At 39.1% G+C, this 11,756-nt stretch overlaps 3 protein-coding genes across 4 annotated transcripts; 1 reads left to right on the top strand and 2 right to left on the bottom strand.

Annotated features, from left to right (window-relative positions):
- The first annotated feature begins 277 nt into the window (after positions 1 to 277).
- On the top strand, positions 278 to 7,008 carry LOC119982734 (serine/threonine-protein kinase ATG1a). 2 transcript variants are annotated; one of them, XM_038826257.1, is made up of 13 exons: positions 278 to 713; positions 817 to 934; positions 1,374 to 1,432; positions 1,776 to 1,840; positions 2,564 to 2,657; positions 2,752 to 2,832; positions 2,965 to 3,076; positions 3,368 to 3,422; positions 3,861 to 4,027; positions 4,121 to 4,491; positions 5,892 to 6,177; positions 6,268 to 6,338; positions 6,428 to 7,008. In XM_038826257.1, exons 1-13 carry the CDS (start codon positions 471 to 473, stop codon positions 6,662 to 6,664), a joined length of 1,959 nt encoding a protein of 652 aa, XP_038682185.1. In that variant the 5' UTR covers positions 278 to 470; the 3' UTR covers positions 6,665 to 7,008. The 2 variants fall into 2 exon arrangements, with proteins under 2 accessions (XP_038682185.1, XP_038682184.1); XM_038826256.1 differs by having other exon boundaries at positions 3,738 to 4,027.
- A 777-nt stretch (positions 7,009 to 7,785) lies between these two features.
- LOC119982740 (carboxylesterase 1-like) lies at positions 7,786 to 9,076 on the bottom strand. The gene has a single exon (XM_038826264.1). The coding sequence runs from the start codon at positions 8,877 to 8,879 to the stop codon at positions 7,893 to 7,895; it is 987 nt and encodes a 328-aa protein (XP_038682192.1). The 5' UTR covers positions 8,880 to 9,076; the 3' UTR covers positions 7,786 to 7,892.
- A 204-nt stretch (positions 9,077 to 9,280) lies between these two features.
- LOC119982742 (protein CURVATURE THYLAKOID 1B, chloroplastic-like) lies at positions 9,281 to 11,469 on the bottom strand. The gene is made up of 6 exons (XM_038826269.1): positions 11,206 to 11,469; positions 11,003 to 11,121; positions 10,839 to 10,925; positions 10,636 to 10,698; positions 9,711 to 9,748; positions 9,281 to 9,573 (listed from the first exon to the last, which is right to left on the bottom strand). The coding sequence occupies exons 1-6, from the start codon at positions 11,375 to 11,377 to the stop codon at positions 9,516 to 9,518; spliced, it is 537 nt and encodes a 178-aa protein (XP_038682197.1). The 5' UTR covers positions 11,378 to 11,469; the 3' UTR covers positions 9,281 to 9,515.
- Between the last annotated feature and the right edge of the window lie 287 nt (positions 11,470 to 11,756).

The following is an 11,756-nucleotide window of genomic DNA, read 5'->3' as shown; positions in this document are numbered from 1 at the left end:
CTATGGGTTTACAATTTACAACATTCTAACCCAGGCCCAGGCCCAGGCCAGGCTCAGGCTCAGGCCCATGATCTTCCGAATCATGCTCTCTTGTCTCAACCACATTCATTAAGGGGACAAATATGTAAAACAAAATGGGCCTTTATTTAATACTAAACAGAAAAAGAAAAAGGTTTTGTGGAAAAAGTGGAAAAGAAAAGGAGTTTTAACCACAGTGAAACAGTAAAAAGAGTCCCAACGAAAGGATTAAGCGAACACACTTTTGTTGATGCGTATTCAAAAAGGCACATCGTCTTTCTTTCTTTCTCTTCCTGTGAACGATCGGCGTCTTTTCCAAACAATTTCTCCCCATCACAACCCATAAACCCGCACCAATACAATCTCTCTCTTTTTTCTTCTCTCCAATTCACATGAAGAAGTCGTCGCTACACCTCCTCCCGAGTTGAGTCAGTTGCTCGTCTCTACTCACCATGGATGATCTCACCAAGCAACCCCGAATGATGGGAGACTACGTGCTTGGAGATAAAATCGGGTCGGGCTCCTTCGCGGTGGTGTGGAAGGCCATGCACCGGCAGCGAGGCGCGGAGTTTGCTGTCAAGGAGATTGACAAGCGACAGCTTAGCCAGAAAGTCAGTGAGAATTTGCTCAAAGAGATTTCTATTCTCAGCACTATCGATCATCCAAACATCATTCGCTTTTTCGAGGCCATTCAGGTATCAAGAACAATTGATTGTAGTAGGATGATTATTTTTTATTTTAAATTTGTGTATCCGATGCTGTTATTTAAGGGAAGACAAAAAAATCTTACTTTGGCAGACTAAGGATAGGATATACCTTGTATTGGAGTATTGTGACGGTGGTGATCTCGGGCACTATATTAATCGGCATGGAAAAGTTTCAGAGGCTACTGCGAAGCACTTTATGAGGCAATTGGGTATATCTTGATCAACCATAAAACTGACGTTTCGATTTTTGATTACATGTCATTTTCTTAGTTTTCCTGTTTAAGCGATTGGGTACCTTCCAAACTTGACAGATTTACTTCGGCTGGTCAGTTTGATAAGTCTTTTTGATGTTCCTAATTGCGTCTATGCTTAAATTACTGATTAGTGTTTCGAATGTTCAATCCTTGTCAATTTTCAAATTAAAGGTATTCTTTGATAGGAAGATGTTACACATGATTGTTGGCTTTTCAGCACGAGGAGAAGGAGAATTAATGTAGATTTGATAATATTTGTGCATGTGCTCTTCAATATAATCAAGTTGATATGGTTTTAAGTGTCTCTTAGTGTTTCTTTTTCCACCTCCTGCTTCTTAGTTCTTACTACAGAAAGGGATTTGTATGTGTTCAAATTGTGGTTTGTCAAGTGCAGCTTCAGGAATGCAAGTGCTTCATGAAAAACATCTTATTCACAGGGATCTAAAGCCACAGGTATACACTTTGTCTTCTGAGTGTTCAAAATCTATATAAAGGTTTTCTTTTAATGATTTTGTGCTTTTCTACAAAGAACTGAATATAGTTTTGTGGCAAACCAGAAATATGTTTATATTGTAACTTAATGGGTACAGAAATCATGTTTGCACTTAAATGTATTCATTTTTATGAGGGCCTGTCCACGAGCAATATGATTTTGTTGGTGAGCCCGTCTGAATATAGTTTTGTCAGATAGTTTTCATGCCCTTTTGGTTAGGTTTGAGAACCTATTGGAATAGGACTTTTGTGCTCTTGCCTTGGAACATTACCCTAATAAATTAGATATTTCTTGTATCTGCAGAACTTACTCTTGTCATCCAATGATGTGGCTCCACAATTGAAGATAGCAGATTTTGGTTTCGCAAGGTAAGGTTGTTTTAGTGGCAGAGTAATGTTAATTTCCCTTTTTTGCCAAATATAGTGTCAGTACTTGCTGTGAACTAAAGAATACTGGAAACTGTACTGTAAATTTGCCAGACATTATCTCCGATGCTTTTGCAAAGGAATTCTTATGATACCCAAAATTTTGGGCTATGGAAAGTTTTCCATCACTATACTCAAACTTTAAAAATTATGCTTATACATCAAACTATCAAAGTTTTCCTAGGATCATGTCTATTATATTGATTTACGATTCATAAGCTACCAGGTGGCATCCAGTGTTGTCGCAGTGGAGCATTACACAGCTCTATGCGGGAAAAAAAAAGCCTTGAATTTTCACTCCTCTGATTGTGAGTTAAACCCAAATTCTTGTCCAAATAGCCCATATAAATGGAAGTGTCATGCGCAAGAAAAAAAAAATCAAACAATTGTTTTGTAAGTATCATGTAAAGATGCTGTGGTAGTGGGTGTCATGAACATGGAACAATCCTCATTAATTTTTGCTGTGGAAGAAGTCCTTGGAAGCATTACATGATGAATGCTGTTGGAATCAGTTTGTTGGAAGTCCAGTAATGTCTCAATATTCTGAAAAACTCAGTCAAATATGCTTCCACGTATTAGCACCACCAACTGAAGACAAGAAAAAATTTTAATTTCTTCAAATAATCTTTTGTGCTTGGTTATTTTACGAAATTACTTATATGCCAGATCCCTCAACCCTGAAGACGTTGCTGACACACTCTGTGGTTCACCATTATACATGGCTCCAGAGATTATTCAGAACCAAAAGTATGATGCAAAGGTGATGAAAAGTGAAAGATGTGTATCATATTGACAGATATTGTAGGATTTGACATATGGCCTTTATTACTGACATTGTTTGATGCTATATGCAGGCTGACTTGTGGAGTGCTGGGGCAATTTTGTTTCAATTGGTAACTGGAAAACCCCCATTTAGTGGCAACAGTCAATATCAGGTTTTCAGATTAACATTGTTTATTGAATTCCATATCAAAAATCTTAAATCCATTAAATCAAATTCTCAAAGTTATAGTGTTGACAGTCTTTATTGTCACACTTATTTTCATTTCTTTTCCTGCTGCTCTCAGCTTTTCCAGAATATATTGAGATCCAATGAGCTGCGATTTCCCCAAGGTGCTTTAGAAGAACTACATCCTGATTGTGTGGATCTTTGCAGAAGCCTATTACGCCGAAACCCAGGTATGTTGTATGCAAGAAAGGAGGGGCAGGGGGGAGGGGAATTGATAATATTTTGAAGGTTATTACAAGTAGTTAAACTGTTTGGCCAATTTTTTTAACCAATGTGGGAACTTGAAGGGGCTAATGCGTTTGTATCCATTTCTATACTTATCTGCACATGTTTTAATATTCTGAAACAGTTGCATTCTGTACTTGTATTATGCACATAATAGGTCATGCAGATTTGTTAGGAGTTTACTTGCATAACTTGTTGATGCTTCTTCTATCTAAATTTAAACCTTGTGCTTGCAGTTGAGCGGTTGACGTTCAAGGAATTTTTTAATCACAAGTTCCTAAGGGAGCCAAGGTAACACCCTGAAGCCTAAACAATTATTTTTAGTGCACATAGTATCCTTTGGTGGGGGTAAGGTCTGCATACATCTTTCCTATCCCCGACCCCGTCCACTGCGTGAGCCTTGTGCACTGGAGTTGTTTACCTATATGAATTTGACATGCCTACTGAGTTATTGAAAAAAAAAAATAGACATGCCTACAGAGGCCAATTTCATGAATTTCTCCTCTCTCTTCTTCTTCTTCTTCTTTTTTCTTTTTTTTTTTCCCCTTTAACTATCAAGGAAGTGTGCATAAACTGATTATATTTATGATATCTGTGATCTTTAAGGCCAGCAGTGAATGCAGATTGTTCTTCTCTTCTTCCAATAAAGGCAATTTCCAGGCAGTCTTCTTCTGCCTCTGATGGGAAGCCACAATGGCATATTGAGCATTCCACGATCTCTTCTGACAGGAATACTAAAACAAGCAGTTCTAATGTTCATGAAGACGAAGGATTACATGGAAAAGATCAAGGAATTACTCCAAGCACGGAAGGTGTTCATGGGCTTATTTCACATGTTCCATGTGATATAATGAAATCAGTTGATTGTGACCAATGTTCAACCCACAAGCTTAAAGGTTCTTTCTCGTCCTCCATCCCCCCACTTTTTGGGATGTCTGCTTTCATATTCATGCCTTTTTAGTTAAAATATTCCTGTTCTCTCTGTCCAGTTTCTGATTCAATGGATTCTATCGAGAAAGAATATGTCCTTGTTAATGCTAATTTTGCTTCAATGGAGACTTCTTCGTATTACCTTGGGACATCTGTGCAAGATAACTCTACTACAAGAGTGTCCATTTGCCCTTCAAAGAAGAACAGCAAGGAGATAGCAGTTACAACAGAAACAATGGAGTTGGTCACTAGTCCTATTGGTGGTGTGGAAGTAGAGGGTCTGAAGCTTCATAGTTCAAATTCATTGGCATCATCTTGTGCATTTACTGCGTCAAAGGAAGTGCAAGAACTCTCTGTGTTGCATCCATTGACTAGGCTTCACTTGTTACGCCATTGTGTGCAGGCGCTTGCAGAACTCGCTCAAGAAAAGGTGAGTTTAATTTTGATATCCTATTATCCTTAGTTGAGGGATTATGGGAGCAATATGTAGTTCTTATAGATGTATGTCGATTAAATCCATTAGTGATGCTGATGCACAAACTATTTATCTCGTAATATCTGGTAGCTTAATATTATTATGAATTTATGATAGATAGTGCTTTTCATGTTGTGAATTGGGGCACATTCTCTGCTACATGTTTCCCTTGGGTAAACCCAGAAATGTGAGAAAATAGTTTCGTTTCTTGAGGTTTTGAAATTCTAAACCATTGGATGGATTTAAGAGTGATCCATCGGTCCAAAACATTCATCACTGACTCAGCAGCCCGACTGCAGCTAGGAGAATGAAAGACGTAAGTTGGGCTGTCCTTTAGTATTTTGATGAACCTTTAGTCAATATACAACATAAGAGTAGCTGCAGAACTTTGTGGCCGTACCTGAGAGCCTCAAAGCTTTTGTTGCAGGCCATCTCTTTTCTACGTGGGTTCATTATATGGCATCTATATTCCTAAGTTCTCTCTGGTTACCTCATTGAACACGAGAGTGAAAAAAATGGTATTTTCATATAAATTCGTTAGGAGCCTGCTTTCTGTGCCCTCGCTATTCGTTAATAATTTATGTTTAGCTTATGGTGTTTGGAGGACGTTAGGTGCAGGAGCAGCAGGACGCAAGTTTAAAATCTTTTCTTCTGCTGTTGCTTTTATAGAAAGGACCATCAAACTACTCCCCTTATATACCTTGGAATTTTCCCATGGGCTTGACATGCATGCCTCTTTTCCAAGCATCCTGAAGTATGTTCCTTCTTTTGTGGGTTTTCAAGAGCCACTGTTAACTGAGTTTGAGGGCAATTCATGTTCGCCATTGATCAATATGACTTGTCCTGTTGCTTTGGAGTTTTTTGTGGATATCTCTAGAGTATAAGACCATTCCAAAAGGTTCTTTTTCCTCTTCCTCTGTTCCCCATTATGTTGATGATAATGATGTGGCAGGAAATTGGTCAAAGGTATTCCCAAGTTGGACTTCTGGCAACAACAATAACTATTGAATTTTTAACACCATGGAACTCATGCCTTCTGCGCCATTTGTTTTTCCATTTTGTGGGGCATTTAAAGTTGCTGTTGCTTGTTGTATGATGTGAGATGGTTTCTGGTTGTTTCAAACCTCTGGAAACACGTAGAAGTACCGGTTTGTAAGCAAAGAAACTACTGGCTTTTCTATATCTTTTCTTGTTGCCTTCAAAAAAATAAAAGTAAAATTATTCAGCATGCCTAACTCTAACTCTTTCTGAATGGAAACCTTTCTGTGTTTTCATTTAGTTACTTTAAACATCTGTTCTGACCTTGTTACTGCAAATTGAGTGAATTGCGGTTTTAAAGCTGTTGTTGCTTGTAGTACAATGCAGGTCTGTTTCTGGAATCATTTTCACTTGAACTGGTGGTTTTGGCTATATGGGAGAGAGCTCTTGAAATTTGCGGCTCCTGGCTAGCATCTGTTTCAGAAAGGGAGTTACCTGAAAGCAGTTCAGCCAACAAATCTTTTGGTTGTGATGACTTATTTAAGAAAGAAGACAATATTGATTTTAGCAAAACTTCATCAGTTTACCAGTGGGCGGAGCAAGGGTTTATTATTGCATTTGACCGTGCAGAGAAGTTATCATCTCATATTCAACAAATGGATGGTCAGATGGTCTAATATCCTTCTTCGAATTATTTTTGCTTATTTTTCTCACTTAACAGTTTAGTCACTATGACCTTTGAATAAATTGCAGCTTCTGCTGAGATGCCTGATGCTATGGAAATAATATTCCAAAAAGCACTCAACATTGGGACCAGTGGCGCTGTAAGTCTCCCACGTCTGTTTATTGTTTGCTAACCCTTATAATTCTTTTACATATCCATTAATGCTTGGTAGATTTTATCTTTTTCCAGATAGATGAGTACATGGGGAACAAGAGTAGTGCAGATGCATCATACTCTAAAGCAATGCTTCTGTTGTCATTCATTGTAGGAGAAGCGACGACTCTGCCCATGAATCCTCCATTTTCATTGACTCCTGCTGACAAGAAGCGAATCCAAAGCTACATCGTCAACTTGCAGTCTCATCAATCTTACTATCTAACATCACATACTACTCACAAACAATTCCCTGATTCTCTTACCAAGTAAACACAGCTGCTTATGTACAGTTATCACCGGCGCTCAGATATCTGGTTTTGGAAAATCTCCCCCAGAGGCAGTACTAATTAGCTAAGTTTTATATTGGATTGGTTAAACATCAGTCTCTAAGTGATGAGGTACCTGACTAGGGTTCCTACTCTCTTTTTTTTCATATTTGATGTATAGATGAAGCGTGTAAGGCACTGCCAGATATCTGGTTCTGGAAGACTGCCTTATTTGCATAGGAGAATATGTAAATAAGACTACCTGCTCTTTTGCTGGACAAACTGTAAATACAAATGATTTCATGTAAATGCGAGTTTGTAAATAAAACCAGCAGATGGTGCATTCCCCGTTCCCATTGCACCAGGAGACATCTCGTCGCCTGGCAATCGAGCAATGGCAGGCAACAGCCTTTTCGCTTGATGGATGTCATCATCACCTTTGAATGAAAAGCTTGAAGTATTAATAGATACGTCACCATTGAAGGAAATAGGCCACGTCAAGGTCCATTCATGCTTTAACGATTGTAGTCTGATGAAAGGAGTTTCTAAGCGCAGTTTTCGTAGTTCACTAAAGGAAGCAAGCAGATGTCTACACATATGGTGCACAGTACACACTGATACGAGAAATCTTGTGAACAGTAACTGTGTGAGTCTAAATTAAACTAAAAATGTACGCATAGGATTTCATGTGCATCATATGGGATATTTGGTGTCCATGAATTTATTTGGATATTGTGTGTCGAATTCAAGAACTGGGATAACTGAAATACCAACTACTGTTGGGATCCATATCATTACTCAGATACTTGATGCCCACGAATTTATTTGGATCTTGTGCGTCAAACCCAGCAAGTGGGATAACTGAGATACCAATTGCTGTTGAGATCACTATCATTACTGTAAATGTATTCTTGCATAAAGGGAGTATGCAGAGAAAGAGTGAGAGAGTGATCATACACTTGGGTGTATTCGGGGTTTAGGTAAATTACTAAATTATTTCACTCACTTGTAATCCACTACGAAAAATAAATTATTTAAATTATTTATTTTATTAGATAGTAATTATCAAGCACAACTTACAAAAAGTTCCAAACCAACAATTTTTTTTTTTTAACGGAGAAGGGGGATTCGAACCATGATCATCAGAGTGATACACGTCATTCTCACCACTTGACTCGGGTGTGTACCAAACCAACAATTTATTAGCGTTTAAACTTTAAAGAGACAATTGATTAAAGTGACAAACAAAAATTCTTTAAAACATGTAGTACTTTAGTCTTGCTGGGTTCAATCATAGTAGACCCATGAAAACCTCCTTCATCAAATTGATGCTCCACTTGAACACCCTTTCCTTTCAACATCTCCACCAGACTGATCTGCCGATCGATCAGAGGGTCTCCATTGCACCCAATGACCAACACCTTCCATCCCAACAGTCCAACTTTGTCCCACAATTTTTTACCATCATCACCAACCGTTGGATTACAGTACTCATGATCGCGATTAGCACCAATTGGCAAAGACATGTCCCACATCAGATCATTAAGAACCGGAGGCAAGAGCGGATCATTAACCAACAGTAATTCAGATTCAGTCCTCTGGGACCCACCAAAGTATGCTTGTTGGAGTATTAACCCTCTGATCTTCAACGGCATAAGATCATCAACTTGTGCAGCCGCACGTAGACCTGCGTGGTAGGCGATGTTGCCACCAGCACTACTGCCCATGATCCAACATCTATTAAGATCGGCGTACTCATTCAACAAACCATCTTGCTTGGTTTTGATCCAGTGCAACGCTTCTACTGCATCATCGTAGGCTGCAGGTAACCGATGCTCCGGAGCCAATCGATATTCGACGGACACAACGGCGGCTGGAAATTGAGACGCTATCTCAGAGCAAAAATCATGAAACATGGAACCAGCTGCGCTGCCAAGAACGAAGCCTCCACCATGGTAGTAAACTATGATCGGAATTTTGGAGGAAGAATCGAGTGCTTCTCGGGGGAGGAAGATGCGGGCCCACGTGTTTTTTGCGCCGTTGATGGTCACATCTCTGGAGAGAACAACCAGGCCAGGTTGGTTAGGATCAGTTGTTGTGGGTGAGATCTTATCAGGGAAATGGGTGGCCCTGCGAGTGATTGTGCCGTCGGAAAGCCCTAATAGGTATTCGTAGAGGTCATTGGAAGAATTGACTCTTGATGAAGTATCAGCAGCCATGGGAGCTGCTGAAAAGCTTTGCGTCGGCGCAGTCGAAGTGGAGGGTGGTGCACATTTATTCCAGAACCAATGAAGAAGATGACAAGCCGGAGTCACGTGACATATGCGCCGCTAATGGCTAATTCTGTAACTGCTCTTCTATCCAACCGCCTCTAATCTTGAAAACCGAAATGTTTATCCTTTGCATGAATGCATGTTACTCTGTACGAAGATGTAACTGTTCCGGACATTAAAAGCATCCAGATCAAATTTTACTTAAATACAACCTGAATTTCGAACGTACTTAATTGACCAAACTCTTATTTGTTTAAATGAGGACAAATCCGAGTTAAGATCCGAACAACTAAACTAGATAAGATTTATGTGCTTGGAACCGGACTCATAGTGATCTGATAAAGATGTTGTAAGAGAAGCAAGTTTTTCTTGTGCATCATATAATGTCAAAAGGGGAGGAAACAACGTACTTAATTACATGCATCTTCAAGATGAAATACATTACAATATTACATTGATTTACTCACGTTATGCAGAAAAAATCGAGCACATTACATCTGGACATGCAATGCTGCATGATAATTTGCTTCAGAAACTGAAATTTTACCTCATCCCAGCAGCACTTCTTCTAACTGGCATCCTCTAGCTCGTCCCAATTACATTCTTATACGTGTCTTTTATTTTCTCGATCAATTCTTCCCTGAAACAAGCAAACATTTAGTGAATACAAGAAGAAATTATCTACAAGAAGGAAATTAACCACTGCAAGAGGTGAAATGGATTTTGAAATGGATCTTGCATACACAGAATAATTTTGAAATGGATTTTGCAAAGTACCTTTCTGGTTTGAAAATCAGATTCTTGTATGCAAACCACTGCAAGAGGTGAACACAAGAAGAAATTATCAACAAGAAGGAAATTAACCAAAATGCTAACGGTACACCAAGCAAACGGATCGATTTTCTTCCGTGGATGTCATCACTAATAAGTTCGGGCTTTCAGCCATCCGGACATGATAGTTGCTCATCGGATATTTGAATCAAAGTTGTATTAGAGCCTGTACTGTACACCATTAATATGGTGGAGATAGTGACTGGAGCTAAAAAAAATTTAGGTACAAGAACAAGATACTAATTCTTATGTTCATGGTAGTTGAAAGAAAATATTTGGAGCGTGAAGTATAGTCAAGAGTGTAACATTTGATGGGAATATATGGCGTCTGCTTCTTATATGGATTCATGTCACCGAATCCAACTTGATTTGGATAAAGGCTATGATAATGATGATGACTGTCATTCACTAAATGACACAAGTCCAGAAAAGTGGATGTTGCATCTTGCTCAAAGTTATAGAAAGTTCAAATAAACCACAAGCTGATTTGTTTACAAGCATGATTCATGAACACAGGGTAATGCAATTTTTGGTTACTGAACAAGTTGTTCATTTCCAACTCAATCATTGAATGTTCACACGTTACAACTTGGGAATCCAAAGTTGAAATTTGTTCCAATATACACAAACGAACAAATTTCTACTGTTCAGGCAGATTCCTTATATTGATTTTGACTACCCGAATAGTTGAAAATTTATCCGAGTATGCATGTGAATCAATTTTCATCATTGGATTCTTAAGTTGAAACGTTTCAACATTGACTGAGTTGGACCTAATCAGCTCTTTCAATGACCAAGAGTTGCGTTACCTTGCATCAACACGTGAAACATTTCAAAATAAGACTAAAGAGTATGAAGGCTCAATACTTACCCCAGTGTAGCCTATGCCTACTAGTTCAAGAACTCCTGGAACCAAAGGAAGCCTATCAATGGCCTGTAGCAAAACATCATCAAACACTTTTTAATCAACCACCCAATTTACCAGTTAAAGCGCTGAAACTAGTTAGGTTCACATCCAAAGAAATGCGGGAGGACTTTTATCAAACAACAAGTGCGCAATTCAAGAACCCATACCGAGATCATCCCAGTGAAAACCCACAAAGCTACCACGCCGGCCACCACAAGTGAAGTCACTGCATACTTATCGTCCAGTTTATCCCACTGTCTAGTAGTCATCGAATCAAAAATTTGTGATTTCAAAATAGGACACTAGTTTCTACAGGTTGTAAAATACTCACAGCTTCTTGAATTGTCTTAGCCACATCCGGCAACTCCACATCTGGCAACTCCGTCCCTGCGACTTCAGCCGGAGCCTCCCCAGTGGCCATTGCCCTGACATTCCGGGAAATTTTGCGACCTGAAAAACCAAAAAATGAATACCCATCTCTGTTACTTCTCTCGATACCCAAATTGATAAAGTAAGTGTATGCGACTGACTCACAGTAACTGGTGGTCTTGGAGGCTCGGTTATGAAACTGAATGGGAGGAGGAGGAGGAAGCGTGGGAAGAGTGACACATTGTGGGGATGCGGCGGATGTTTGGCGAGGAGCCTTGGCGTCTACAAAAGCGGATGAAGACGAGATAAAGAGAGTAGTAGAGGATGTTGAAGCCATGGCAACCAAAACCCTCACAGGATTCTGAATCCAATGCAGAGTGAAAATGAAGAATGATCTTTGTCAAATTTTCTTTGCTTTGTGGCTTTCTTATTGCTGAGATGCACCACCACTTGTTTTCCTGAGATCAAGATAGTGCTGACGTGGCAGGTGGATAAGGCATTTGGTTGGATAGGTTGGTCATTGTGGGTTCATGGTGGAGCTCGAGCTCTTGCTCCAACAGCCATTTATTTTTTTATTATAGGGAAGGGATGACGAGATTTGAACTCGACATTTTTATAAATAACCATACATATTATACATATAAGTATCAACTAAGCTATTTTGTTTTCTTAAGAATATCTTCTTTCTTCCAGTGTTAAAACATTATAAATTTACA

Source organism: Tripterygium wilfordii, chromosome 17 (genome assembly GCF_013401445.1).
Source record: "Tripterygium wilfordii isolate XIE 37 chromosome 17, ASM1340144v1, whole genome shotgun sequence".
NCBI classification, from domain to species: domain Eukaryota; kingdom Viridiplantae; phylum Streptophyta; class Magnoliopsida; order Celastrales; family Celastraceae; genus Tripterygium; species Tripterygium wilfordii.
The sequence above is the reverse complement of the archived record's forward strand: the minus strand, read 5'-3'. Positions and strand labels throughout refer to the sequence as shown.

Bases quoted from the DNA above. Each gene is read 5' to 3' on its own strand.
- LOC119982734 (XM_038826256.1), top strand. From the start codon at position 471: ATGGATGATCTCACCAAGCAACCCCGAATGATGGGAGACTACGTGCTT. The intron at 714-816 runs GTATCAAGAACA...TTACTTTGGCAG, and splicing joins GCTTTTTCGAGGCCATTCAG to ACTAAGGATAGGATATACCT. The intron at 6,178-6,267 runs GTCAGATGGTCT...AATAAATTGCAG, and splicing joins TCATATTCAACAAATGGATG to CTTCTGCTGAGATGCCTGAT.
- LOC119982742 (XM_038826269.1), bottom strand. From the start codon at position 11,377: ATGGCTTCAACATCCTCTACTACTCTCTTTATCTCGTCTTCATCCGCT. The intron at 10,699-10,838 runs GTATGGGTTCTT...GTTTTGCTACAG, and splicing joins TTTTCACTGGGATGATCTCG to GCCATTGATAGGCTTCCTTT. The intron at 9,574-9,710 runs GTACTTTGCAAA...TGCTTGTTTCAG, and splicing joins CTGATTTTCAAACCAGAAAG to GGAAGAATTGATCGAGAAAA.
- LOC119982740 (XM_038826264.1), bottom strand. From the start codon at position 8,879: ATGGCTGCTGATACTTCATCAAGAGTCAATTCTTCCAATGACCTCTAC.